At 46.8% G+C, this 25,068-nt stretch overlaps 1 protein-coding gene across 3 annotated transcripts in view; it reads right to left on the bottom strand.

Moving 5' to 3' along the window:
• Positions 1-25,068, bottom strand: part of ANKRD52 (ankyrin repeat domain 52) — a 387,356-nt gene that overhangs the window by 279,714 nt on the left and 82,574 nt on the right. For all 3 annotated transcript variants that reach the window (XM_078686163.1, XM_078686164.1, XM_078686168.1), the window contains exons 4-13: positions 21,964-22,034; positions 21,003-21,203; positions 20,738-20,825; positions 20,512-20,654; positions 7,758-7,970; positions 5,647-5,725; positions 4,316-4,430; positions 3,107-3,189; positions 2,885-3,002; positions 1,747-1,815 (exon numbers count right to left, since the gene is read on the bottom strand). In XM_078686163.1, the coding sequence (XP_078542289.1) occupies positions 1,747-1,815; positions 2,885-3,002; positions 3,107-3,189; positions 4,316-4,430; positions 5,647-5,725; positions 7,758-7,970; positions 20,512-20,654; positions 20,738-20,825; positions 21,003-21,203; positions 21,964-22,034 (1,180 nt within the window). The remainder of the gene's footprint in view (positions 1-1,746; positions 1,816-2,884; positions 3,003-3,106; positions 3,190-4,315; positions 4,431-5,646; positions 5,726-7,757; positions 7,971-20,511; positions 20,655-20,737; positions 20,826-21,002; positions 21,204-21,963; positions 22,035-25,068) is intronic.

Raw genomic sequence — 25,068 nt, 5'->3', positions numbered from 1 at the left:
AGACTTTTTCCAAGACGACAACAACATGCAATCATCTGAGGTTTTCTTGAAGGTCGTCATCCTGCCAAATCATTATTTTGATGGTCATTATCCTCATCTGTTATTAGCCTCTACATCATCATCATCAGCTTACTGGCTGCCTTCATCATATTACTGACTTGAGGTACAAGAGTCTTAGAAGTGTGCAAGGAACTGGTGTGGCTATTTGATTGGATGGCTACTGGAATTTTTGAGGTGTTTGTGGCATTTAATATTTGGCAAACTGAAGTTGGATAATGTTCAGCAAATGCCTTAATCGTACCTGGCAAAGACATTAACAGAGCTTTTCACATTTGTATCATAGGTAGGACTGGGTGAAGCTTATACACTCGAGCATAAGCCAGTATCAGGCCTGGAGATGAGTGCAGGAAACAGGGCTGTGGAAAATCATCAAGATGAAAGTTTCCATGTACGTCAGTTTTGTCATGATCAACAAATCTTATTTGAGGTTCCTATAGGTTTTTTTGGTCCTTTTGATCCTGATCTGGAAGGACCAAAAACAGCCCTAATCAGTTTGACTCTTTTTTGTCATTGCACTAAATTATAGGTTCCGGATGATGAATCTCAGGAGGCAGCAGAGTAATGTTTAATTGTGATACATTAATACCTGAATCTGAAAAAAGGTTGACCCATGACAATATACAGATTTGTGACTGTTAACTGTGCAACAAACATGGGGTTAATTGGGTACATCCTGCAACTAACAAAAACAGTGTGTGGCAGCTGCTAGCATCTAGTGTTCCGCCCCTAAAAATGTTGATCTTGTTTTTTAAGCACTGAGCTTGAGCTTTAAGCAGCAGGTTTTCTTCCTCTAGGAACATCATTGCCAAACTCTTAAGAAGTTGGGACACAGACGTCACAGGCATTTTGATTGTTAATTGGGTGAAGAAACCAAAAGCACAGGTTGTGCTGGTCTTCAAACTAAATCTTCCTCTTGCCACAAGCAGTGAATTGCTTGAAGTAAGACTGCTTGGACGGATTTTCCGCCATTCTGTAATTTGTTTGATGATGGTAGATAGCAGACAAAACAGAAGACAAGCTGTTCTGTTAGAACAAAAAGAGGACCGGAAATTGCCTCAAAATTTTTTTTTTTATGCCAAACTCTTGAGGATTCCCTCAGACTAATGTAAGGCTGAAAATAAGTAATTGAAACCACTGAGGGAAGGACTGGCTCACTATAGCTGCATATAACTGGCCAGAGTTCAGTTAATAAACAATATGGACAGACTACATATATTCGACTGCTTTTTTCATGTTATTGAGTTTTTTTATTGTATACTGCTATAATAATACTGTCTGTTAAAGATCCCCTGTATGGCGATGGGGAACATTCAAGAATGTTAATGTATGAAAGATTCAGTGCTAGAGAACAAAGCTCTCCTCTGCCATTTACCTCAACTATTCTGTTGTTTGGGGCCCCCTTCTCAACACCCATTGATTTGGGCAGGGTGTGTTTTCTGTCTGGCATTATCCATCTGGAAGAATCCTTTTCCTGAGCAGAAAACTGTAGGATGCAGGTTCCTTCTGAACACGGGTAAAATTTTTCTCAAAGTCATTTTTCCCCCAGTGGTTCTAGTCCCAAGTGTCTCATTAACAGATGGGTGACACAAAACACTTTAGCACACACATGTGCTACAGAAGAGCTACCTCAAAAGAGCCGCATACAAACTAACACTAAGGATTCAAGAAACTGAAATTAAGGCTTACCTCCCAAACTTATCACGTCTCCTCAAATCCGCACCGCTGCTCAACAGCAAGTTAAGACATTCAACGTTCCTAGAATACATACAGGTAGACAAAGTTAGTAAACATTGAATTTGGATGGAAACAAACTACCAGGTGCCCCAGAACTCCACTGGACAGCTTATTAAGTATGTATGATGCATTCCTTCAAACAGCCACACTGCAGACGGAACCAGGCCCTGAGTAGTCCTTCAAGTGCAGGCACTGAAGAAGGATTGATGATGTGGCCTAAACCTGACATCTCAAGCCTTATGTTTGGTGCAGGTTTTCCTGTGTTTAAACTGTAGGATGGAACACTGGAGAATTGGCCTGCAGTGTTGACACTGTACAGAAGGAATAGAGGTGGGTAACCCCTTTATGTTCAACCATTTCTGATGTTGTGGAATAGAAGATTTATGGTGTTGCTGTGCAGAAACCGCTTGTATATATAGGTCTGGTGTGATCTTCCCCATGCGGACACTGCAGCACACATTCCGATAGGGTTATTTCAATGTGGTCACAGTGGGCCTAATAAAATTGGACTAATTTCAGTTTCTATTTTGTATGTGAGACTAAGGTTGTCTGGACCTCTCATACTGGCACTGTAACACATGCAGATGTAGGGTAATTCCAGTGTTGATGTTGCAAGACTAAGGATTGTGAAGTGCTAATGCAGTAAGACGCAGACAAACAGTCTGCACTGCCCGCAGTGCAGGGAAAAACACAGGCAGATTCAGACTCCCCAGATCCAAACAGCTGGACTAGAAGAGGTGTGGAGTTTCTGCACTGATATTGCATGTGCGACTAGGCATAGTGCGGGAATCATAATGCGGGCATTCAGCGCAAATGGCAGTGGATACTGAAGGAATGTCTAAGAGAGGTGATGTTCTTTCAGTGTAGACACAGTGATTGATAGCGGCAGTCTATTTTTTCCATTGAGGACAATGGCTGGGCTGGAGTAGGATTGTTGTGGTCCTTCCTTTCAATGTCAAAACTGCATAAGAGGGTTAGCTCCCCTTACACCCCCCATCCCCCCCCCTCCCCCCCCACACACACTCTCCTATATTAGGATGAGATTACAATTCACTGCAGCAGCTGGTACCAAAGACGGCAGAGAGCTCACCCTCCAGATGCAGCAGCATGCAGGCAGGTTCTGCCGAGGTTGTCGGCCGTGTTGATGTCGAAGCCTGCCGACAAAACATGCTCGTTGCTCAGTGACGAAACGATACTGTACAACTGACCTGTAAAAATAAGAGGCCAACAGGGAAGAAGTTAACATAGTACCATCAACATAGCAAAGAAATGCAAACTGGCTAGTAAGAAACATGGTTCAGATCCCACTCACCTGAGGAAAGTAACTTACGACAGCAGTCTGAAAACCCAAAAAGAACAGCCAAATGCAGGGGGAACATGCCCTGGATGCCACGCCTGAAAGATAAGAAAGACCAATGTAAGGCAGGCTTCATATCATACAAATCTCCATGCAGTTGCTCCAAAACCCACCACCCTACTGCTTAAAGTTCACATAAATACACACCTTAAAAAAATCCTGAGAATTTGGTAAATCACCAAAAAATACTTTCATTTAGAGACTGTGGAACATCGTCTCACAAATAAACTTTGTACTGTATGCTTAAAAAGAGCAAAATATACCCCAAGTATGAAAAAGAAATAAAGATTTTTAAAGAAAACATTTAATCAGTTACCCAAGAGACAACAATTCCACAATCTGTTAAAAAAGACTGAGAAAATGGAAGAGCAGTGGGAATAGGGAAACCTAACGGGTAGAATACTATAACGGATATGACGGAAGAAAAATGTAGCACAATAACAAAACAAAGAATATGGCCTCTGTATGAAAGAAGAGCACCGCCTCCTTTTCAGTCGCTTAGAGGGGTTGAAGGGGAATGCTGCCTTGGAAACTGGAGCACTTAAAAAAAAAAAAATCACTTGAAACAGTTTTCAGCATTTCTTTAAGCACATAAATTGACAGCTGAAAGCAGAGACTTACAACTGCTCAGCAGACTATGCAATGAAAGCAAAAGTAAACAGCTGAAGTCAAAGTTTGGAGAAACTTGATCTCAGTTTCACATCCAAAACAGTGCTTTTTAGGTCGAGTTTCAACAGCGCTTGCGCTGTCTGGAAGATCTGTTGTAAGTACTTTGTGTGGGCTTTGAAGCATTGCCCCAGGACTTGTCTGCTTCCACTTTTGCTTAGAGAATACTTTTTTCTAGCAACTGCCTCGATTTAACTGTCTTGATAGACAACGACTATAAGAGGTCAGTAAAATACCAGAATCGCTTTACCCAGGATAATGAGCTTCAGAGCTAAAAACGTATTAAGTCCTAAAGACGAGACCTATTGCATTGCAAATTATATTTTTTTTACAATGAGCTGTGGATGCAGCACACTACACAATCAAGGTGGTATGTGCACTTTAACGAGGACACGTGTAAGTGTTCTGCGAGTCATCAATTATCACAAAATAACATTTTATGGGTGGCAAATGAATGAAGGCAGGGTCAAAGGCACTAAAATCAATCCCTATACTCACCTCGCAGTGTCAGCACCATTCGTCATCAAAGTGCTTATGAGCAGCTCATGGCCATATCTAGCAGCAACGTGGAGAGGTGTGTTGCCGTACTTGTCGGCACAATCAATCTCACCACCTGCATAAGAAAAAAAGATATTTCTAAACTAGGTGTTTCGATTCGAACATTTGCTCTCCTGGGAGTTCTGCTTGCAATTCCAAGCATCATTGTTAGATCCACTATTTAGCATGGAATGACTGTGTTGTGTGCAGATTGTGATCTTGGTTAACACAAGTTTGTGTAGTAATTGTTTTATTGGATAAAAGTCAACTGAAATAATTTACAAAAATCCCATACTGGTAATCTACAGACATTGGTCTAGCAGCCACTACTGACAGTGTGGAGAGTTACTCAAAAGGTCACATTTTTCAGCATTTTTGTCATTTAAAAATGAAATACACCCTTAAAACAGAGGAAGGAAAATGACTGAATGTGGGGGAATTCTGTAAGAAGGTTCCCCTGTACTATTACCATCTGGTAAATTCCTCCTGCTTTTCCAAGCTGTAGTTACATCTGTCTGCCACCCATATGGCGGGGCTTCTAAATTACACTCTTCAGTCCCCTTGCCCCCACGTTTCTTCTATACTTTATTCCACCTGTGTTGCTCGACTGCACATTGAAAATACTGCCTAACTTGCTTACATAATATAGATTGGCTGTATTATTCAGATGAGCGTTTGGTTCTCATGAAAGATATCTGCATGTAATAAAAATAAATAAAAATAAGAAAACACCAGTTTTTCAACATACAAATTTGAGAGGAGGCAGATTAAGACAAATCCTGAACTCTGCAGAACTACACCCTCTTTCTCTCATTCCTACCATCTCCTACAAACTGGGGATGGGGTATGTCTGTCATCTCCAAACCCAGTACTGCGTCCCACTTTTATCTAAAGCCAGGCTTCCCTCTTGTATCATATCTGTTCTTAAGCTAGTGTCAGAGATAGGGAAAAGTGCATGTAGTGCTACACTGCTGGCCAATTCATCTTTATGAAGTCCTTCTCATTGAATTCACAGTATACCAAAGAAATATTTTCTAAACAGGAAGTCCAGCTATCTGAATGCACTGTCATATTCACAAGTCTGCTTGAAAGCCCTGCTAGACAGTGGGAATACAATAAGACCATGCATAACACTACCATAATTAGCCTTGAATACAGACTTGAACTTCCTGGACTTCCATGATGTGCGGTATTCTGGCACTGTTGTGTTTTACAGGTATCCTGGCAGAGAGTGCTTATGAGAAGGAAAACATATGGGTTCAGAAAATAGCATGTAGTGTAAGGCTACATACCATTCTGTATGAGGATCTGAGAACGTGTAAACCTTCCGTGGATGGCAGCCATGTGCAGTGGACTCTTCCCTTCTTTACTCTGTGGAAGCAAAGTGGCAACCAACTTAGAACCACGAGTGGCAGAGGCATATGTTTCAGCATATACATCTGCCTTAGGACAGGAGCAAAGAATGGCATCAACTATGCACAAGATATTCTGATATAAATTGAGAACATTACCATTCAAGTATTATTTCCCACCTCCCTCATATTACATGCTAATTTGCCTAAAACAACATTATCCATTATTTGAGCCTAAAACACCAATTTCAACCTTTATTCGTGATGGCTAAACAAGATGTGCATTAAACAATAATGCTTCCTGCTGCCATGTATCACATGACTGTCAGAAAATGATGTGATAAACAATGCCAAAGCATTAACTTATGGGAGCACCTTGCAAAAAATTAGCATTTATAAAAATTAGGTCCTGTTCATATGATTGAGAATTGCACACTGATAACTCTTCACAGATTACCAACATAAACAAGCGGAAACTACACTTTCTCCCATGAAACACATGCATGACGCTGTTGGGTAACACTCCTCAAAGGTTCTTACATGGGGATATTGCTGCACTTCCACTCAGTGTGTGGATTATTAAACATTTTAAATGCAATTGTGTGAAGTACCATATTGACACTGAAAATGTATGGTTTACGCTGCAACATTTCCATGCAGATATTGCATAAAGAAAGGACTATCAGAATGTTAAAGATACACGCAGAACATCTGCGGGAGCCTTGCCTAGATAAACCCTTGGTATCATGTTGCAACAACGTTTCCCCTGTGAAGGAATGCATCTATTCATTTGATTCGCTATTATTTTTAAGTCTCTAATTAGAGTCTTTCTTCACACTGGTGTGTTTCATCTAGCTATCATTTATGGAATATGTGAACAATAAGCATTCCAGTCCCTTAAAATGAATTATATTAGGAAGTAGGAGTGGAGGTATTATCGGAGGTGATCAAATTCTATGAACATGGGCGTTTAGCTGACCACTTTAGTTCCAGTGACTAGATGATTCATAGCTTTATCCAGCTATACAATTTTGTGACTAATGCCCCATATTGCAGCCCAAAAGTGACAAACACAATAATCACAGCCTAAATTGCTACAGCAGTATTACTACTGTACAAACTAATTCAGCTCTTAACATGTTTATGAGTACCATAATTCATGAAGCTTTGCAGAATATCTTCATCACTTGTAAGGAACATGTGGATTATAAAATTGTGAGATAATGTAAAACAAATTGCTCTAGCTATTGTTTTCTAAATTTGTGCCTAAATATTATAACAGTTTGAATTATTATACGTATAAGGTAGCTTTAGCACTGTTCCACAAACAACACTTTTGTGAAAGTAAGATGTTGATTATCACTTATATCGAAAAAGACATAAAAAAGTATGAGCACTTTATGACTCCACAGTGGAGCAGAAGGATCTCTGAGAAACTTTGGTCTGCTTTTTAGCTATGTGTGGGGAAGGATACTTTTTTCTACAAAACAACAGACAGCTAACAAATGATACATGATTTTCCCTCTATTGGGAGATTATAAATTGAGGTAAGATGAACAGATGATGGAGGTTTCAGTATTCCTACAAACCACTATACTGCCTAACATTAGCATGCTTTTATTAATTGACATCTACTTGAATCTAGCACTTAAACGTACAAGTATGAAGTATAGATCGGTATAATGGAGGCTTAGAGCCTGTAACGAGAGAATGACGACATGATCTAAAATAAATAATAGTGTAACAGAGCACTAACCAGACCATGCTGATAAAACACCTGGTTGCTATGTTAGAAAATAAATACTTGTACTTAATTTCGAAAAAGGGCAGAAACACTGAAGTCAAGTATAAGATTTTGTGTTCCAGAAAGGACAGACAATTTAGTTCTGTACTGGGAATAAGTATGGAACCGAGTTATTTGGCATCTCTTTCAAACTCAAAGCTGACATAGGGGTATTATCAATGTATCAGAAACTAAAGCTGCTTCTAACCCTAAACTAACAGTGATGGTAGATTCCCCTACACAAAATACAGCCCTCAAGTACTCATACCTGAAAGTTGACATCAGCGCCATTGTTCACCAGAAGCTCTAGGCAGAGAGCCCCGTTGGTCGAGACAGCTGCAAAGTGCAAAGGGGTGAAGCCCTTCTCATTAGGTTGGTTGACATTGGCGCCATAGTTGACCAGCTCGTTGGCCACCGCGTCCTGGCCCATGTAACAGGCTATGTGAAGTGCTGTATTGCCAAATAAGTTGGGCTCGTCAATCTAAAAAAGAGAGGAAAAGCAGGTTCAGTACATATCAGGAATCAGTTCTAAAAAAGGCCGGAAAATGAACCAAGCATTTTCTTCACAGTCCCACAGTTTTCAGATTTCTGATTGCTACAGCCAGAACCAAGAGGGAAAAGTGTGACACCACTGCAATAACAATCAGATGAGCAGGGCTAGAAATAGAGAGGAAAACAGTTCCTGATATTGAAAGCGCACTGCTGGATGCAACAACATTTAAAACAAAATATGGCTACATACAAAAACTGGAAGATGACACAAATGAAGCAGAGGTCACAGGGGTATGCCTTATGGATAGGAATGGTGTTGAATCACATCAAAGGCAAGTGGCATCACAAGAGGGTGAAAGTGGGAGACCAAGAAGGTAAACACAGCAGCAAGGAGAAAAGTACGGTCTCAGAATCTTCCCTATGCAGCAGGTTTGAGGAAACTTGAAAAAGGATAGGGTGATTGAATGAGAGCCACAGACAAAGGAAATAACAACCAGGAGGCAAACGTGCAGTTTTATCCTACAAGATGAACACTGCACACACAATGTTGTGTGCTGCACTGTGGACATAATGTCACACCTAAGGATAGTTTTCGTCTACACCTCACGAAAGAACAAGTTACTTACCTTCGGTAACGATATGCCTGTAAGAGACTTCGATTAGTTATAGATTCCTTACCTGTAGAATTACCCCCAGGCCACAGATTGGATTTGGAGAATTTTTTCATCAGCAGTACCCCTGCGCGTCGAAAGCAGGGGTTGGTTGACTCTGCGTGCGTCGTTGACGTCGTGGTCGCCGGAATGAAGTTGCGGTATCTCATTAGACGAAGCCCTCGTACACCGACATCATTTCTTTTCACGACGTTCCACGCCAGAAGCGTAGAGCCATGCAAGACAATGACCACTGGTGCACACAACTAGGGCCCTGAAAGAAGTCCTTAACCCTAGAAGTCAGTTCGCAGAACGGGGAGGATGGGTGGGGCAGTAAAGAATCTATAACTGATCTATGTCTCTTACAGATATATCGCTATCGAAGGTAAGTGACTTGTTCATCTGAATGAGGCAGTTATAGATTCCTTACCTATAGAATAAATACCCCAGCAATACCAAACCCGGAGGTGGGTCTGCAAACTACGTTCACACCAGAAAGTCCTGAAGAACCGAACAGCCAAAGAAGCAGTCTCTCCGAACTTGGCTGTCCAGGCAGTAATGTTTTGTGAACGTGTGCAGAGGGGCCCACGTAGCTGCCTGACAGATATCATTGAGGGGCACTCCACGTCCCAAAGCAGTGGTAGCTGCCGTCGCCCTGGTGGAGTGGGCACGCAGACCCACTGGAGGCTCCTTCTTTGCCAAAGAATAGCAAGCTTTTATGCACAAAATGACCCACCTAGAGATAGTCCGTTTGTGCACGCCCGACCTTTTTTGACGCCCACGTATCCAACAAAGAGCTGGTCGTCCACCCGGAATTGCTTTGTGCGATTCAAATAAAAGGAAAGCGCAAGTTTTGGATCCAGGCGGTGGAGCCTCTCTTCCGCCTTAGAAGGATGGGGAGGCGGAAAAAAAGTGGAAAAAGTGATGGTTTGACCAATGTGGAAAGAAGTAACCACTTTGGGAAGAAAAGATGGTTGAGTTCTAAGGACAACCTTGTCCGGATGAACAGCCAGAAAAGGAGGTTTTGAAGAAAGCGCTTGGAGCTCACTCACCCTGCGAGCAGAGGTGAAGGCAACCAAAAAGACAGTCTTTAAAGTTAAAAGTCCGAGAGGACAGTTATGTAGCGGCTCAAAGGGAGCACACATAAGATAAGTTAGAACTAAGTTCAAATCCCACAGGGGCATTACGAATGGAATAGGAGGAAAAATAGGAGTAATGCCCTTAAGGAAGGGATTTACAACAGGGGACTTGAAAAGCTGATCAGGAAGCCTAAGAAAGGCTGAAATGTCTGAAAGGTAGCCCTTTAGAGTGCCCAGAGCAGAGCCCTGCTGGGCCAAATAAAGGAGGAACAAGAGAAACTCAGAAAGAGGGGTGGAAAGGGGATCCACCGCCTTTGCTGTGCACCATGCCACAAATGTGTTCCATCTGCAGGCGTATACCATCTTAGTGGAGGGACGCCTGGCTGCCAAAATGACACAGACTTTGGGAGGAAGGTCGAAAGCTGTCAACTGTCGCCGTTCAATCTCCACGAAAGAAGGTGAAGGCTGGACAGGTTCAGGAGGAGAACCATCCCCTGCTGCTGTGACAGAAGATCCTCCCGAAGAGGCCGTCTGATCGGAGGATCGGTGCCCATGTGTCACAGCTCGGGATACCAGACTCTTCGTGCCCAATTAAGGGCTACAAGAATGACTTGGGCCTGGTCGCACTTGATCTTCTTCAGCACTCTGGGCAGAAGTGGTACATGCGGAAAGGCGTATAGAAGACAGCAACTCCACTCGTGACTAAAAGCGTCGCCGAGCGAGTGCCGCCTTGGAAATTCCAACGTGCAGAATTGCTGACATTGCGCGTTCTCTTCGGTGGCAAATAGATCTAACCAAGGCTCTCCCCACAGCTGAAAAAGACCTTGCACCACCTCCGAGTGAAGACGCCATTCGTGATCCATCATGCACATGCGGCTGAGTTCGTCCGCCCTGGCGTTCAGAGAACCTGCCAGGTGTTGAACCACCAGGGATATGAACTGATGTTCCAGCCATGTCTAGAGACGGAGAGCCTCTTGACATAGGGTGCAGGACCCCAACCCGACCTGTTTGTTGCAGTACCACATGGCAGTGCTGTTGTCCGGGGAACACCTGCACTACTCTTCCCCGGACAGAGGGAAAGAATGTTTTTAGTGCAAGACGGATCACCCGCAGATACGGAAGGTTGATGTAGAGCCCAGACTCCGCCGGAGACCAGAGTCCTCTGATCTACGCCTCTCCCATGTGGCCGCCCCACCACAGAAGTGATGTATCCGTCACCACTGTGAACTCTGGTTGGGAAAGGAGAGCGATCTGCTGCTGACCCAATCCTTGTTAGTTAGTCACCACTGCAATTGTAGTGCAGTGCCCTCTGAGATCTGAACGCAATCGGACAGATTCCCCTGATGCTGTGCCCACCGGAACTTCAGGACTCACTGCAGAGCCTGCATATGCCACCTGGCATGATCCACTAGCAGGATTTTTATTAATTTTATTTTTAACGTTTGTAGAGCGCACTGCAACCCTGCGGGCATCCTGGCACTGAGACATTGGGAGAAGCTGATATGGAAGGTTACATAGCTGGGTCAGAGCTTCATACTTTGGGGAAGAGCCACGTCTTGACTTTCTCACGGAACAGCATTAGATCCTGTATTTTCCTAATTTCCAAAGGAAGACGTTAACAAACTGGTGGGAGGTTGCTATACTCTCATCCGGGGACTCCGGAAAGTGCTACTCAGGGGTCCTCAATCAGCCCCATACTGTTCCATGCATATATGCGACCACTACTGGATATCGTAAAAACGCATTATAATAATAATAATCCACATTTGTAAAGCGCACAATCACCCGTAAGGGTCTCTAGGCGCTGGGGGCCGTCGGGAAGATTAAGCAAGGTATTGCCCAGAGTCACATGGTGCTGAGCTAATCTGCCGCCGGTGCTGGGGATCGAACCGTGATCCCCAGATTCCGGAGTCAGTCGCCCTAGCCGCGGCGCCACACCTAGGGTGGTCAATTACGCCGATGACACCCTGCTTAAGGTGTCCCTGGACGCCGACCATGTGGACTCTCAGGAAAGCTTTCATGCGTGTATGCTGGAAATGGTGAACTGGCTAAATTCGCTCCAATTTAACAGTGAGAAACAGAGATTCACCAAAGGCGGGCAGCTGCCATGCCGAACGCTCTACCCCCCCAGGGTTGCTTTCTTTATCCTGGGAATCCAAGCAAGACAGGCAGAAGATGAGCGACGATTGCGTGCAGGTTCATACCATTTGAATCTGCCTTGGAGCGGTTTAGGCCCCTGTCCATGTAGTGCCTTAAAAACTATACATAAGGATTTAAACAGAATCCTTTGACTCACCGGAAGCCAGTGCAGATCTGCCAGCGCTTGTGTCGTCGAGGAGCGACGTGCCCGGGTCAGAGTAAGCTTTGCTGCTGCCTCCTGGATACTCTGGAGTCTAGCATTCAGATATCCCGGAGATTCCAAGAGCAGGGCATTACAGTAATCCAGGCAACTCAGTATAGTGCTTCTTACTACCGTGATTCTTGCCTGGGATGGCAGCAATTTCCGGAGTCCCCGGATGAGAGTATAGCAACCTCCCACCAGTTTGTTAAGATGGGACACCAAATTCAACTTTTCATTGAACTGACCCCCAGATTAAGTACTGTGCTCACTGGCACCAGGGGGACGTCTGTAGCTATGGGCCAGAAATCAGCTGGTAGTCCTATAGGGGCCCCACCCACCTTACCGTGCAGAATCTCTGTTTTCTCACTGTTAAATTGGAGCGAGTTGTCCCTTAGCCGGTACACAATTTCCAGCATACACGCATGAAAGCTTTCCTGAGAGTCCGCATGGTCGCCGTCCAGGGACACCATAAGCAGGATGTCATCGGCGTAATTGACCATGCTATTATGCGTTTTTACGATTTTGTGAGAAAGTGAGTTTCTGTTGCAGTACCCCCCCCCCCCCCCACACACACACTTTTTGCCTGATACCTGATGCACTTTTCCTTGGTGTGCCCTGGGTCCCTGACAATCAGGTACCCAAGGCCTGTGTTCCTGCTCTAAAAACTATACCAAAGCCTAAATCCTATTGGCATCTCTGGCCACATGTCAGCCCCTAGTAAATGGTACCCTAGGTACCCAGGGAATTGTAACCAGAGAAGACCCCTAAGGGCTGCAGCACTTATTGTGCCACCCTTAAGGGCCCTGTACCTTGACACCCACACACTGCCTGTGCAGGCTGAGTGTCTAGGTGCAGAACTAAGCAAAGAGTCGACATGACACACATCCCTGTGTGCCCTGCCCACAAACCCACTGCCTTGGCATACATTAGCCACCCCTCTAGCTGGGTGCCCAATGCCAGTGGTGTGGGCACAGGAGCCTGAGCCCTGTGCCCCTACAGTACTCAGGGCCATTCCTGGGCACTGTAAGTACAGTGATGCCATTAAGAGAATATGGTGCTGGGAGGCTGGCATTACGAACGCCACAGCGCCATAATGGCTACACTGAACACTGAGAAGTTTGGTATCAAACTTCTCAGCACATTAAACCCACACCGATGCCAGTGTGGGATTTAATGTAAAATGCACTACAGAGGGCATCTTAGAGATGCCCTCTGAAACCTAACCTACAATCCACGTCTTGTCTGAGAGGCTGCCTAGGCTGCCACACAGCAGACATGTTGCTGGACCCCTAGGTCGAGAGCTCCCCGCTCTCCTGGGCCTGCAAAAATGCACATCCTGGGACAAGGTGCCAAGCCTCCTCCCCTAGGATGGGCAGGGGAAGCTTCAGGCATTCCGCCTTTGTGAGATTCTCCAGACCACTTGCTGTACTCAGCAACTGGCCCCCACCAGTTCTGACCTCCACTCTGGTGGGAAGACTGGCAGGAAAACCTACGTCAGAAAGGGGGGTGTGCCAGCCTGTGCCAACTCCACCCCTCAGGATATAAAAACAATTGGTCTAGAGTTCAGTTCTTGAGTGTGTGAAACCTTTTGCTGACTGAGTGTGTGCAACAAATGCTTTACACTGTCCTCTGGTACTGCCTTACTGCTCGACCAAGCTACCACTTTAGAGAGTAAGGTCAGACCTGACTTTAACTTCTGTTATACCTCTGTGGGATTGTGGACTCTATACACACGGTACCTTACTTTGGTCCAGTACATGTAGAGCCACTTTCTCACAGATATCCAGCAGTTTTCGCATATATGCATTGAACAGTATGGGGCTGATTGAGGACCCCTGAGGTACCTAGTGTTCATTTTTTACAAATCCCGATTGATACGGGGGGAGCGCTACTGCTTGCCATTTATTTGATAAATAAGAGTGCATCCAGCTCAGTGCCACACCTGTCACTCCCAGAGTTTCCAGCCTTGTGAGAAGAATGGCGTGATTGACCGTATCGAATGCGGTAGATAGGTCTAGCAATATTAGGGTTGCCGATTGTCCCCTGTCCGCCCGCATTCGAAGATTATACAAGACGGTCACCAAGGCTGTCTCTGTTCCGTGACCAGGCCTGAACCCAAATTGCTCATCTTCCAGTTTATTGTTGGTCTCCAGGAAAAGGGAAAATGCCCTACTTACCAAGCATTCCATGATCTTAACTGGGTATGGCAATAAGGAGATTGGCCTATAGTTCTTATGGCAACCTGCGTTCAGTGAGGATTTTTTCAGTGACGGTGTTATAATTGCCTGCTTCCAGCTGGGTGGCACCACTCCGCTATTGAGGGACTGGCCACACAGCTGACGTAGGATAGGAAAGATCTCTGATCCTAGTTCTTTCAGTATCTTATGGGGGATAGGTTTCAAAGGTGACCCTGAAGAGATTCCTAGAGCCACTCGAGCAAACTCCTCTACCGAGGGCATCTTAAATTCATCCATAGTGAGCTCGGGAATGAATGAGATAAGGTATTTATCCCTGTCGAGGTTGTTCTTAGATGTTTCTCCCTTTTCCTTATCCCGAGAACCGGGTAGGGTCACATCTTTCAGACCTTCCACAATCTTGAAAGAAACTTGCCAATCCATCACACAGCTCCTGAGTCGGTGGGATTTTACGGTTTGTGCAGTCTGGGTGGGTCATATCTCTTACTATCCTGAAAATATCCTTAGATTTATTGGAGGATTTAAGGATGGAGAAGGCGAAATATTTCGCTTTAGCAATTGCTATTTCTCTTTTGTATTTCATTAAGGTTTGCCTCCAACTGGCCTTATCGTTTCCCGCGTAGTCCTTTCTCCACTGTCTTTCTGCCATTTTAAAATCCAACTTACAGTTCCTTAATGCCTCCGTGTACCATGGAGCTGAGGGTCTACCTCTTTTCCTGATATCCTTCAGAGGGGCAAGCTGGTCGATTCTCCTAATTAAGTGTTCACAGAGAGCTGTGTAATTCTCGGTTACCTGTTTCTCAGGGTTAAACAGAGTCTCTGCCTGAAATAGAGGGCCCATTTTAGCCTTCCTTAACAGTCCTTTCCAGTCCCTGCCCCAATAGGCCCTTTCTTCCCTGGTCAAGGGCCTCATCTTACTAATCAGTGCCACGCTGAAACTGGCCACATGATGGTCCGACCACCCCACCGGCAGAATTTTCCCCATAGTAATAAAGCTTTCCTCAGAAATATCATATTTAGAGTGTTGCCTTCTATGTGCGTTGATTCTGACACCCATTGTAATAGGCTCAGGCTTGCTCAGGATTGAATGAGATTGCTATATGCGGTGTCCATTCTTCTATTTGCCCACAGATTAAAGTCTCCCAAAACTAATAACCTAGTATGGGTAAGGGCCATGTTATTAATTGCATCAATCAAGTCCTGCTGTTGTTGTGAGTAAGTTGCCCCCGGCGGCCTATAACAGACCATGCCCGTAAGGGAGTGGCCCATCTGATCCTTAAGAGAGAAGCCCAAAATTTCCGCGCAGGTGATCTCATCTATGTCCAGCGGAGAAATATTCCAGGCCTCTTTAAAGATAATTCCGATCCCGATCCCTCCCCCACGACCACTAGATCTCGGTTTATGAAAAGCCTTATATCCCGCTGGGCAGGCCAGTCCCAGCTCTAACTCCAGCCCTGCCGTAGTCCATGTCTCTGTCAAACAGAAAATCAAGCTCATGTATTTCTAGCAGTAGCTGAATCTCTGTGGAATGCTTAGGAAGCGATCTTACATTGAGCAGACCACATTTTAGTCTGTCATTCTTCACAATGCCAAGCTCAGTCCCTATTTTCTAGTGGCAGTTTACAGGACATGCTTACTTGTTTGCCTATCTCGTATAGTTGTTCCCCGGAGTAGCTGCGGCTAGTGTTATCCATCACCACTTTGCATAAACCTGCAGCATTTCAGGCGCTGTGTGCTGTCGGTGCGGGGACGGGCACAGAAGGGCTTGCCTTTGGTGCACCAGCGGTGCGCCCGCTGCGCGCGTCTCCTGCGCGCTCGCGTGCACATCGGTCTTTTGAGGAGGATCGGGTATAAAGTCCCGCCTCCCCGACCGGAAAGGGAAGTTCTGTGAGGCTTAGCCCTGCCCTCCACGCAAACGGCACACAGCCGGGGTGGACCAGGGCGGGCAAAAAAGGCAGTAAAGTTGTGCAAGGTTGCTAAGTGCAAGAGTTCAGTGCAATTTTTGAACAATTCAGAAAGATAAAAGCTTGTTTATATTTAAAGGGCATCGTGTTAAAAAAGGATGCAGGAGGCCTTGAGGCCCAGTAGCCTCAGGGTCATTCTGACCGAAACCCGGGATAGAGCCTGAACAATCAGAATAATAGCCCAAATATCCAGGACTCGCTGCTCGGGAAGATAAGCCCAAAACTGCGTTGTGTCCAGAACAGCTCCGATGAAAAGGAACATCTAAGAGGGAATCAGGTGTGACTTCGGCACGTTGATAGTGAACCCCAGCAAGTGCAGGAGGTCCGCCGTTGTCTGGAGGTGGGAGACAACTGCCTGCGATGAGCCGCCTTCAACAGCCAGTCGTCGAGATAGGGAAAGACTGGAACCCCTGATCTGCGCAGATGAGCTGCGACCACCGCCATCACTTTCGTGAACACCCGAGGGGCGCTGGTAAGGCCAAAGGGGAGCACGGTAAACTGAACGTGCTCGTGACCTTCTGTGAACCACAGGTAACGCCGGTGGGCCGGCAGGACGGGGATGTGAAAGTAAGCCTCCTGCAAGTCAAACGCTACCATCCAGTCTCCAAGGACAAGGGCGGACAGGACCCTAGCTAGTATCAACATTTTTAACTTCTTCCAGAAGAAGCGGTTGAAGTTCCTGAGATCCAAGATAGGACGCAGGCCTTTGTCCTTCTTGGGCACCAGAAAGTAGTGGAAATAGCAACCACAACCTACTTCAGGAGCAGGCACTCACTCGATGGCTCCCTTGGTAAAGAGAGCTGTAACTTCCTGTTGGAGAAGGGTCAGATGATCCTCTGACATGCGATGGTGCTGAGGTGGCATGGATGGAGGGGCAGTTTCGAAGGGGAGGGAGTAGCCCCTTCGGACTATCTGCAAAACCCACCTGTCTGACATGATGGTGCGCCAGTGGGGGAGGTGATGGCGAATCCTGACGCCCACTGGCGATTGGTGGCCCTGACAGGTTGGACTAGGAGGGTTTGGAGGCTGCTGCAGAGGGGGCGCTGGTGAACTGGCCCGCTCGCTTGCCCCCAGACCCACGACGGTGGGACCTCGTCCCCAGCCACGCTGGGGCTGGGCAGCTTGCGCCGGCCTGAGGCTCTGGGCGGAACGTGGAGGGGCACCCCTTCCGTAGCCTCAAAAGGGGCTAAAAGCAGGCTGCGCAGGCTGCGCAGGGCGGGTGGTAGAGAGGCCCAAGGACTTGGCCTTAGCCCACAAGTCCTTGAAGCTCTCCAGCGCGTTGTCCGCTTTGTCGCTAAACAGGCGATGGCCATCAAAAGGCATGTCCAGCAAGGTAGCCTGGACATCCCCGGAAACACCAGTCAACCTCAGCCAGGTGTAGCGCTGAAGGGCTACCGACGTTGAAATTGTCCTGCCTAGCGAGTCGGTGGTGTCCAGTCCACAGCTGGTGGTAAACTTGGCTGTGTCTCTCCCCTTGGCGACTGCACGGGAGAGCATGGCCCGGGCCTCCTCCGGGCACTGTGGCAGCACTTGCAATACCGTATCCCACACAGAATGGGTGTAACGGCCCAACAGACATGCTGTGTTTACCAACCGCAGTCCCATGCTGGAGGAAGAAAACAACTTATTCCCCCAAGATGGTCCAGCTTTTTGAACTCCCATCAGGTGGTGCGTTAGGGACTGCGCCTTTGGACGTAGAGGCTTGGACCACCAAGCTCTTAGGGGTGAGGTGTTGGGAGAGGAAAGAGGGGTCGCCCGGAGACGGGCAGTGGCGTCGGGCAATCATCCTATCCACAGGAGCTTGTTGGGCTTCCTGTGTTGGGCTTGGACCAGGTGCCCAAAAGGATGTCAGTAAGGGCTCCATTAAAAGGCAGCAGGGGCTCTGAAAAGGCCGCTTCCGGTTGAAGCACCTCCGTCAGGAGATTCTTGCTGACCGCCACCGTAGGTAGCTCGAGGTTGGGGGCCTCAGCTACCCTACGCAACACCACTACGTATGAAGCACCCTCCTCCGTAGCCACGGTAGGAGGACACAACATGCCAAGTTCTGGGGAGGTATCCAGACCACTGGCTCCCCCAACTCCTCTCTCCAGTCTGGTTCATCCAACTGGTCAGCTAAAGGGTCTACAGACCCCTCCCAGTTCTCCTCACCTTACCCTGGTTGCCAATCTGGCCTGCAGGAAACACCAGGGTAGAACACAGTTACAAATGTTCTGCTCGGTGCCGGATCCGGCGTTGGTCGGCGTCAGTCCGGCTCCTTGTCCAAGTCAGGGTGGAGGCCGGGTTTGACGCTGGCTGGGGACACAACCGGCGTCGGGTGCGGACATGGTGCCGGTGGAATCGGCACTGGGGGAGATGTTATAAGGTCACCCGGCGCCGATCCAGGCCTGGATCTAAGGGGACCCTGTGGTGCCGGAGCCGCTGGCGTCGAAGGCCCAGGACCCCCAGCCGAGTCCGAGGGGCCTGAAGGCCCTCGACCGGGACCTCGAGCAGCGCGGAGCGGACTGCCGGGCCTCGAGAAGCTTTCGGGACCGCTTCCGAAAGACTTCGGATTCATGTTCCGGCAGTCGGAGCACAACTTGGAATCATGGTCGTGCTCCAGACACCACAGCCACACGCAGTGTGGGTCCATAACTGACCTCCGGTTGCGACAGGTGTCGCAAGCCTTGGAGCTGGGGCAGAGGACGACTGGATATCCCTGTGTGCACCAGGAGTCGATAGACTCAAACGGTGTGGACAAAAGTCGCAAAAATGTCAGTCAAAAAGTGACTGGTGGTACCGCTCCCTCCGGATCTGCGCTGGCTGGCGAGGTAAAATAAAAAACTGATGTCAGGGGGTGAGGACGGCATCTAAGTACATACCACAACGTCATTCCAGCGACCGCAACAACGAACGCGGACTCGACCAACGTCACCTTTCCATGCGCTGGCGTACTGCTGACAAAAAAAAATTCCGGATCCAGTCTGATGCCTGGGGGTAATTCTACAGGAAAGGAATCTATAACTAATTGTCTCTTTCAGATATGTATTTTAGCAGTCATTAAAAGTTATAATATTTTTCCTTCCAATAATGCTTCATGCTCATGTTATAATATTTTTCCTTCCAATAATGCTCATGTTTGACGGCCTTTCATGATATAGGTGTTATACAGTCTGCTGCTGGAAGAACAGGTGCAACAAAAGGCTTTCCATGATATCCTGCAATAAAGGGAGCCATCTGAAAACCATAGGCGAGAAACGTGCCAGGCACAAACATCTGGGAATAGAAATAACAAAACCTTTGTCTATTTAAATAGTCTAAGGCATACGGACTAACATTCGATTGAAGGTTTATGGTGTAATCAGGGAAAAATCAGAGTGATACAGCATTGGCCAAGAAGCAGTCACGTAAGCTGTTCTAACGCGGCTCACCTAAGCCTCGACTGGCAGGCATGTGGCAAACTGATGGGACCGGGGGAGTATTGTGGGGATTTTCAAACACATTATACACAGTAAAGCACAAATCAGCTGAAATAGGGGGTAGACAACTCCCTTTCTGGAGAGAGCAGATAATTTCTTCTGTCACAGAGGTAAAATGATCTACAATGATTTGCATGCAGGCTGGGCTGTGGATTTGCATTCCAACCAGTGTGTTTAGATACAAAGTATATGACAGACAGGTCACTGCATCTACTGTCATGACTAGCAATGCTGTGATTCATAGAAAGGTGATCTAAGATTAATTGTCACAGGTCAACAGGGCCCCTTTTTCAAACCACTCACATCTGTAGCAGCCCAACAGCAATTCTCCCCAGACCAGAACACCCTATTAGTCATTAACTTGTCCATTTCTGGTATTGTCGCCCCATTCACTCTTTCTGTTGCCTAGAAAAACTGAAAAGGTCTGAGACTTTAAGCTGCTTTGAAAAAGGGCTTTGAAAGTGGAGAAGTGTGGCTCACTGGTTAGAGGCGGCAGACCCGTAAGCAGAGAACGGCCCGGGACCAGGGTTCGATTCCCGACGCGGCAGGGTCGTGGACCAGGGTCAGCAGACTCGATAATTCTCGCCTCGGTGCCTACTCTAGTCAGAAACCATACTCGGCAACTCTGGGCATCAGCTTGCCTCATCTTCACAACGGCCCCCCAGACCGCCGGGGATGCTTGGTCGCACCTTAGAGATACCCATCAGGGACCATCTCTCAGGGTGAGCCAGGACGGGTTCCCCAGCGGTCGAAGCGTGGAGATACTCCTCCGGGAGTCGATTCCTAGCGCTATATAAACCCGCAATTAAATTAAATTAAATTAAATTAAAAGCTGGCCAATCTCACCTCCACTCCCAGTTTCAACAGGTACTTCACAATCTCCACCTGGCCACTAGCTGCCGAGGCATGCAGCGGGGTGTATGCCTTCTTATCCTTCGCCATTGCATCGGCCCCGCGAGAGATCAACAGCTTCACAATTTCCAAATGGCCTGAGGGCAAAACAAGGAGAAGATCACCAAATGCCATACAAGGACACTAAATGTGTTCATGAAAGTGGTTGGCACCAGCTCACCTTGGAAAGATGCCCAATGTATGGGCTGCCGGTCCTTCTTATCACATATGTTCAAGTTGGCCCCTTTGTTCAGCAGCAGGACAACCATCTGGATAGGAGGACATAGCACATAAGATGCTAAGAGGTGACTTCAACATGCGCTCAATGCAGGGCCAAAACCTTACTCCACAGTGCAAACCCTATACTATCTAGAAGAAGCTGCAACCAGAATAAGCAATTGCACAGATTAACAAAGAAACCAGATTTCCTCAAAACACGCTCTCACCTCCATATACCCACTGTGCACTGCATGGTGAAGAGCAGTGCGACCTGTGCGGTCCCCCACGCTGATGCTATTCACAAGGGGAATCAATGCCTCCACGCACTTGGTCGAGCGGTTAGCAGCAGCGACGTGCAGCGGTGTCTGCCAGTACTTATCACGGGCATTGGCATCTGCCGAGTGCTTGAGGAGAAAGTGAACAGCCTTCTGTAGAAGCAAAGAAAATCAGAGGGTGCAATGGCTAGAGTTATGATCTTTATAATCATAAAGGTGCAATCTTATACTCATTGTAACAAGTAAAATGTACACAGCATTTAAGAAAAAAAGACACAAGTGCCTCAAAGAAAACCTATTAAATGCAAACCTAGCAAATCCAGCACAGTGGCAAATATTGCTCCCAGTCTCAAAGGGAAAGTTCTCTCTGCCTTCCACTCGAAAGCATGTGCCTCTGCCTCACAAAAAAAATCATTCCCTGTCTCACCCAAAAAGCCTCCTTTGTTTTAGTTGAAAATACCATATGCTAAACTATTGAGGCTCTGGCTTCGTGTGTGTGCATCAGGACCCAATTTAAACTTGACAGTAATTGAATCTAAGCTATACACATCCATACAATTCAAGTGCATTCTAGTCTTCATCACCAAAAACCAAAATAAAACAGTACAAAACCACCAACTACTCCAAGTAAAAGACAGACACAAAACACCGGCAGTGATCAAAGACAACACAAGCCAGGAACCGATAAGCGCAATTCATGTAGACCCCAGATGGCATGCTATGAGAACAGCGGGCCTAAACCAGTATTACAGATACAAGACCTTTGAAAAATCATCATCCGAGCATAGTGGAGTTTGGGGAAGCTGGCAAAAAAATTGAGGTCAATCTAAATGGCTGCTAAAATTAAATGGCTAAGTCAGTTGAAATTATCTCTTCCTTTAAGTACCAAGGACTTGTTGACACTAGGACTTACCTCATGACGGCACGCTGCAGCACGATGTAAGGGGGTGAGCCACACAGCATCCTTGGCGTTAACATTAGCACCTGTCATAGAGAAAAACAGGAACACAAGAAGTTGCATGAACTACAAAAAATCTCCTTTCCGCCCAAAACTCAACATTAGATAGTTAAGAGTCAAAAGTAATTATGCCATGTAAGAACCCTCTGCAAAGGCTGACCCAAAAAACTCCTACCTCAGTGGAAGTATGAACATCATACATTCTATGCAGGGGAGTAAGGTACCTTGGGGCAACAGTCCGCTACACTGACCTCGAACAGTCAATCAGAAGCATGGTAAGACAGAGGTCCATACCTACTAAACCTCATTTTTGGCTTAGCCTACATGACTCAACAACCAAGTCCTTTACATACTACAAATGCTACAGTTAGCCTGCTCTCTGGTTATCGTCTGGAGGTGCTACAAGAGTATACTACGGGAGGGCCCTCAGCCTCCTACGCCCTGACTTCTCTCTGAACCTTTGTTCAGTTGCGCTGCAAGAGCAGGTCAAGGGCATTCTAAAACTGCTGTTGCTTACCTACTATGATGTCAGCGTAACAGCAGAAAGATACATGGAGTGAAAAAATACAAACAGTGCTTATTTTGAGCCGGTGGAGCCTATCAACACTCTTTTTAGGTCGAGGACCTAAAGGCTGCGCTTGCGCAGTCTGGGGTCGGAGATTTAATGTCTCTTAGTAGCTCAGTAGATCCCGCCTCCTTGCCCTGTCTCTTCCCTATTGGCTGGCTTCCGAAACGGAGGCCAGCCATTGGAGGAGAGATCCGTCACTCCGATGTAGCCCCGTCCTTTTCGGATTTGGGGGCGTCATTTTTGATGTTCTTTAGACAGTGACGTTGTCTGTCACTCAGAACTTCAAAACCACGCCCCCAAGTCCGAAAATGGCTGTAGCATTCTAAATGCCATTTTCCCCTGATCGTCTCTGCTAGAAGTCGCTGTTACGAAGCTCTTGAAACGGGTAAGTATGTTGTTGTTGTTTTCGTTTAGATGTAAGCCATGTTTGTTTTTTTAGGCTAATCTTATGTTTCTTTTCTTTTTTCTAGGTCCAACATGGCCCGTGGCGTCTCCCTGCAGCGATGTGCACCGCTGTGCACGGAGTGGTTCCGATCCGCGGCTGTTTTGCAGCTTGAGGTAAGCTATCTTTTCTTTTGCAATAATCTTATGTTTTTTTTGTCTTTTAGAGGTCCAACATGGCCCGTGGCGTCTCCCTGCAGCCGTGTGCACCGCTGTGCACGAAGCTGTTCAGACGGGTATGTATGTTGTTGTTGTTTTCGTCTAAAAGTAAGCCATGTTTCTTTTTTTAGGCTAATGTTATGTTTCTTTTCTTTTTCCTAGGTCCAACATGGCCCGTGGCGTCCCCCTGCAGCGATGTGCACCGCTGTGCACGGAGCTGTTCCGATACGCTGGTTTTTGCAGTTTGAGGTAAGCTATGTCTTCTATTTTGCTAACGTTATGTTTTTTATCTGTTTTGTAGGTCCAACATGGCCCGTGGCGTCCCCCTGCAGCGATGTGCACCGATGTGCACGGAGCGGTTCTGATACGCTGGTTTTTGCAGTTTGAGGTAAGCTATGTTTTCCATTTTGCTAATGTTATGTTTTTTTCCTTTTTCTAGGTACAACATGGCCCGTGGCGTACCCCTGCAGCTGTGTGCACTACTATGCACAAAGTTCTTCAGGCGGGTATGTATGTTGTTGTTGTTTCCGTTTAGAGGTAAGCCATTTTGTTTATTTTTGCTAATTTTATGTTTCATCTTTGTTTTCTAGGTCCAACTTGGCCCATTGTGTCCCCCTGCAGCGATGTGCACCGCTGTGCACGGAGCGGTTCCGATGCGCTGGTTTTTGCAGTTTGAGGTAAGCTATGTCTTCTATTTTGCTAACGTTATGTTTTTTATCTGTTTTGTAGGTCCAACATGGCCCGTGGCGTCCCCCTGCAGCGATGTGCACCGATGTGCACGAAGCTGTTCCGATACGCTGGTTTTTGCAGTTTGAGGTAAGCTATGTCTTCTATTTTGCTAATGTTATGTTTCATCTTTGTTTTCTAGGTCCAACTTGGCCCATTGCGTCCCCCTGCAGCGATGTGCACCGATGTGCACGGAGCGGTTCTGATACGCTGGTTTTTGCAGTTTGAGGTAAGCTATGTTTTCCATTTTACTAATGTTATGTTTTTTTTCCTTTTTCTAGGTACAACATGGCCCGTGGCGTACCCCTGCAGCTGTGTGCACTACTATGCACAAAGTTCTTCAGGCGTGTATGTATGTTGTTGTTGTTTCCGTTTAGAGGTAAGCCATTTTGTTTATTTTTGCTAATTTTATGTTTCATCTTTGTTTTCTAGGTCCAACTTGGCCCATTGTGTCCCCCTGCAGCGATGTGCACCGCTGTGCACGGAGCGGTTCCGATACGCTGGTTTTTGCAGTTTGAGGTAAGCTATGTCTTCTATTTTGCTAATGTTATGTTTTTTTTCTGTTTTGTAGGTCCAACTTGGCCCGTGGCGTCCCCCTGCAGCGATGTGCACCGATGTGCACGGAGCGGTTCCGATACGCTGGTTTTTGCAGTTTGAGGTAAGCTATGTCTTCTATTTTGCTAATGTTATGTTTTTTTCTGTTTTGTAGGTCCAACATGGCCCGTGGCGTCCCCCTGCAGCGATGTGCACCGCTGTGCACGGAGCGGTTCCGATAACCACCCGCGGCACCAGAGGAGAAGCCAAGGGAGAACAGAAGAGCCGCCAGGCAGAGGAGACGTGCTGTTCCCTCCGAGCCTCCGCAGGAGTCCACAGAGCCCGGTGAGTGTAGACGGGCAGGGGGCACACCTTCAGAGAGTCTTAGAGGCTCGGGGGCAGAGTATAAGATAGAGCCCAGCGAGGCTCCAGTATCTTTGGGGCATTTTGTTGTCTAAGAGCCCACGATGCTCAAGAAGGCGCCACAGTTCTGTCAGAGCCCCGAGAGGCTCGAGGAGGCACCATTGGTTTTAAAAGCCCACCAGGGCAAAGGCGGCATTTTGTATGTAGAGCCCCGTGGCTCACCGCCTGCATTGCTTAATTAGAGTCCATAGAGGCTCTGGGGTGCCACA

The sequence above is a fragment of the Lissotriton helveticus genome, chromosome 1_1, assembly GCF_964261635.1.
Source record: "Lissotriton helveticus chromosome 1_1, aLisHel1.1, whole genome shotgun sequence".
NCBI lineage: Eukaryota > Metazoa > Chordata > Amphibia > Caudata > Salamandridae > Lissotriton > Lissotriton helveticus.
This window is presented reverse-complemented; position numbering and strand designations above follow the sequence as displayed.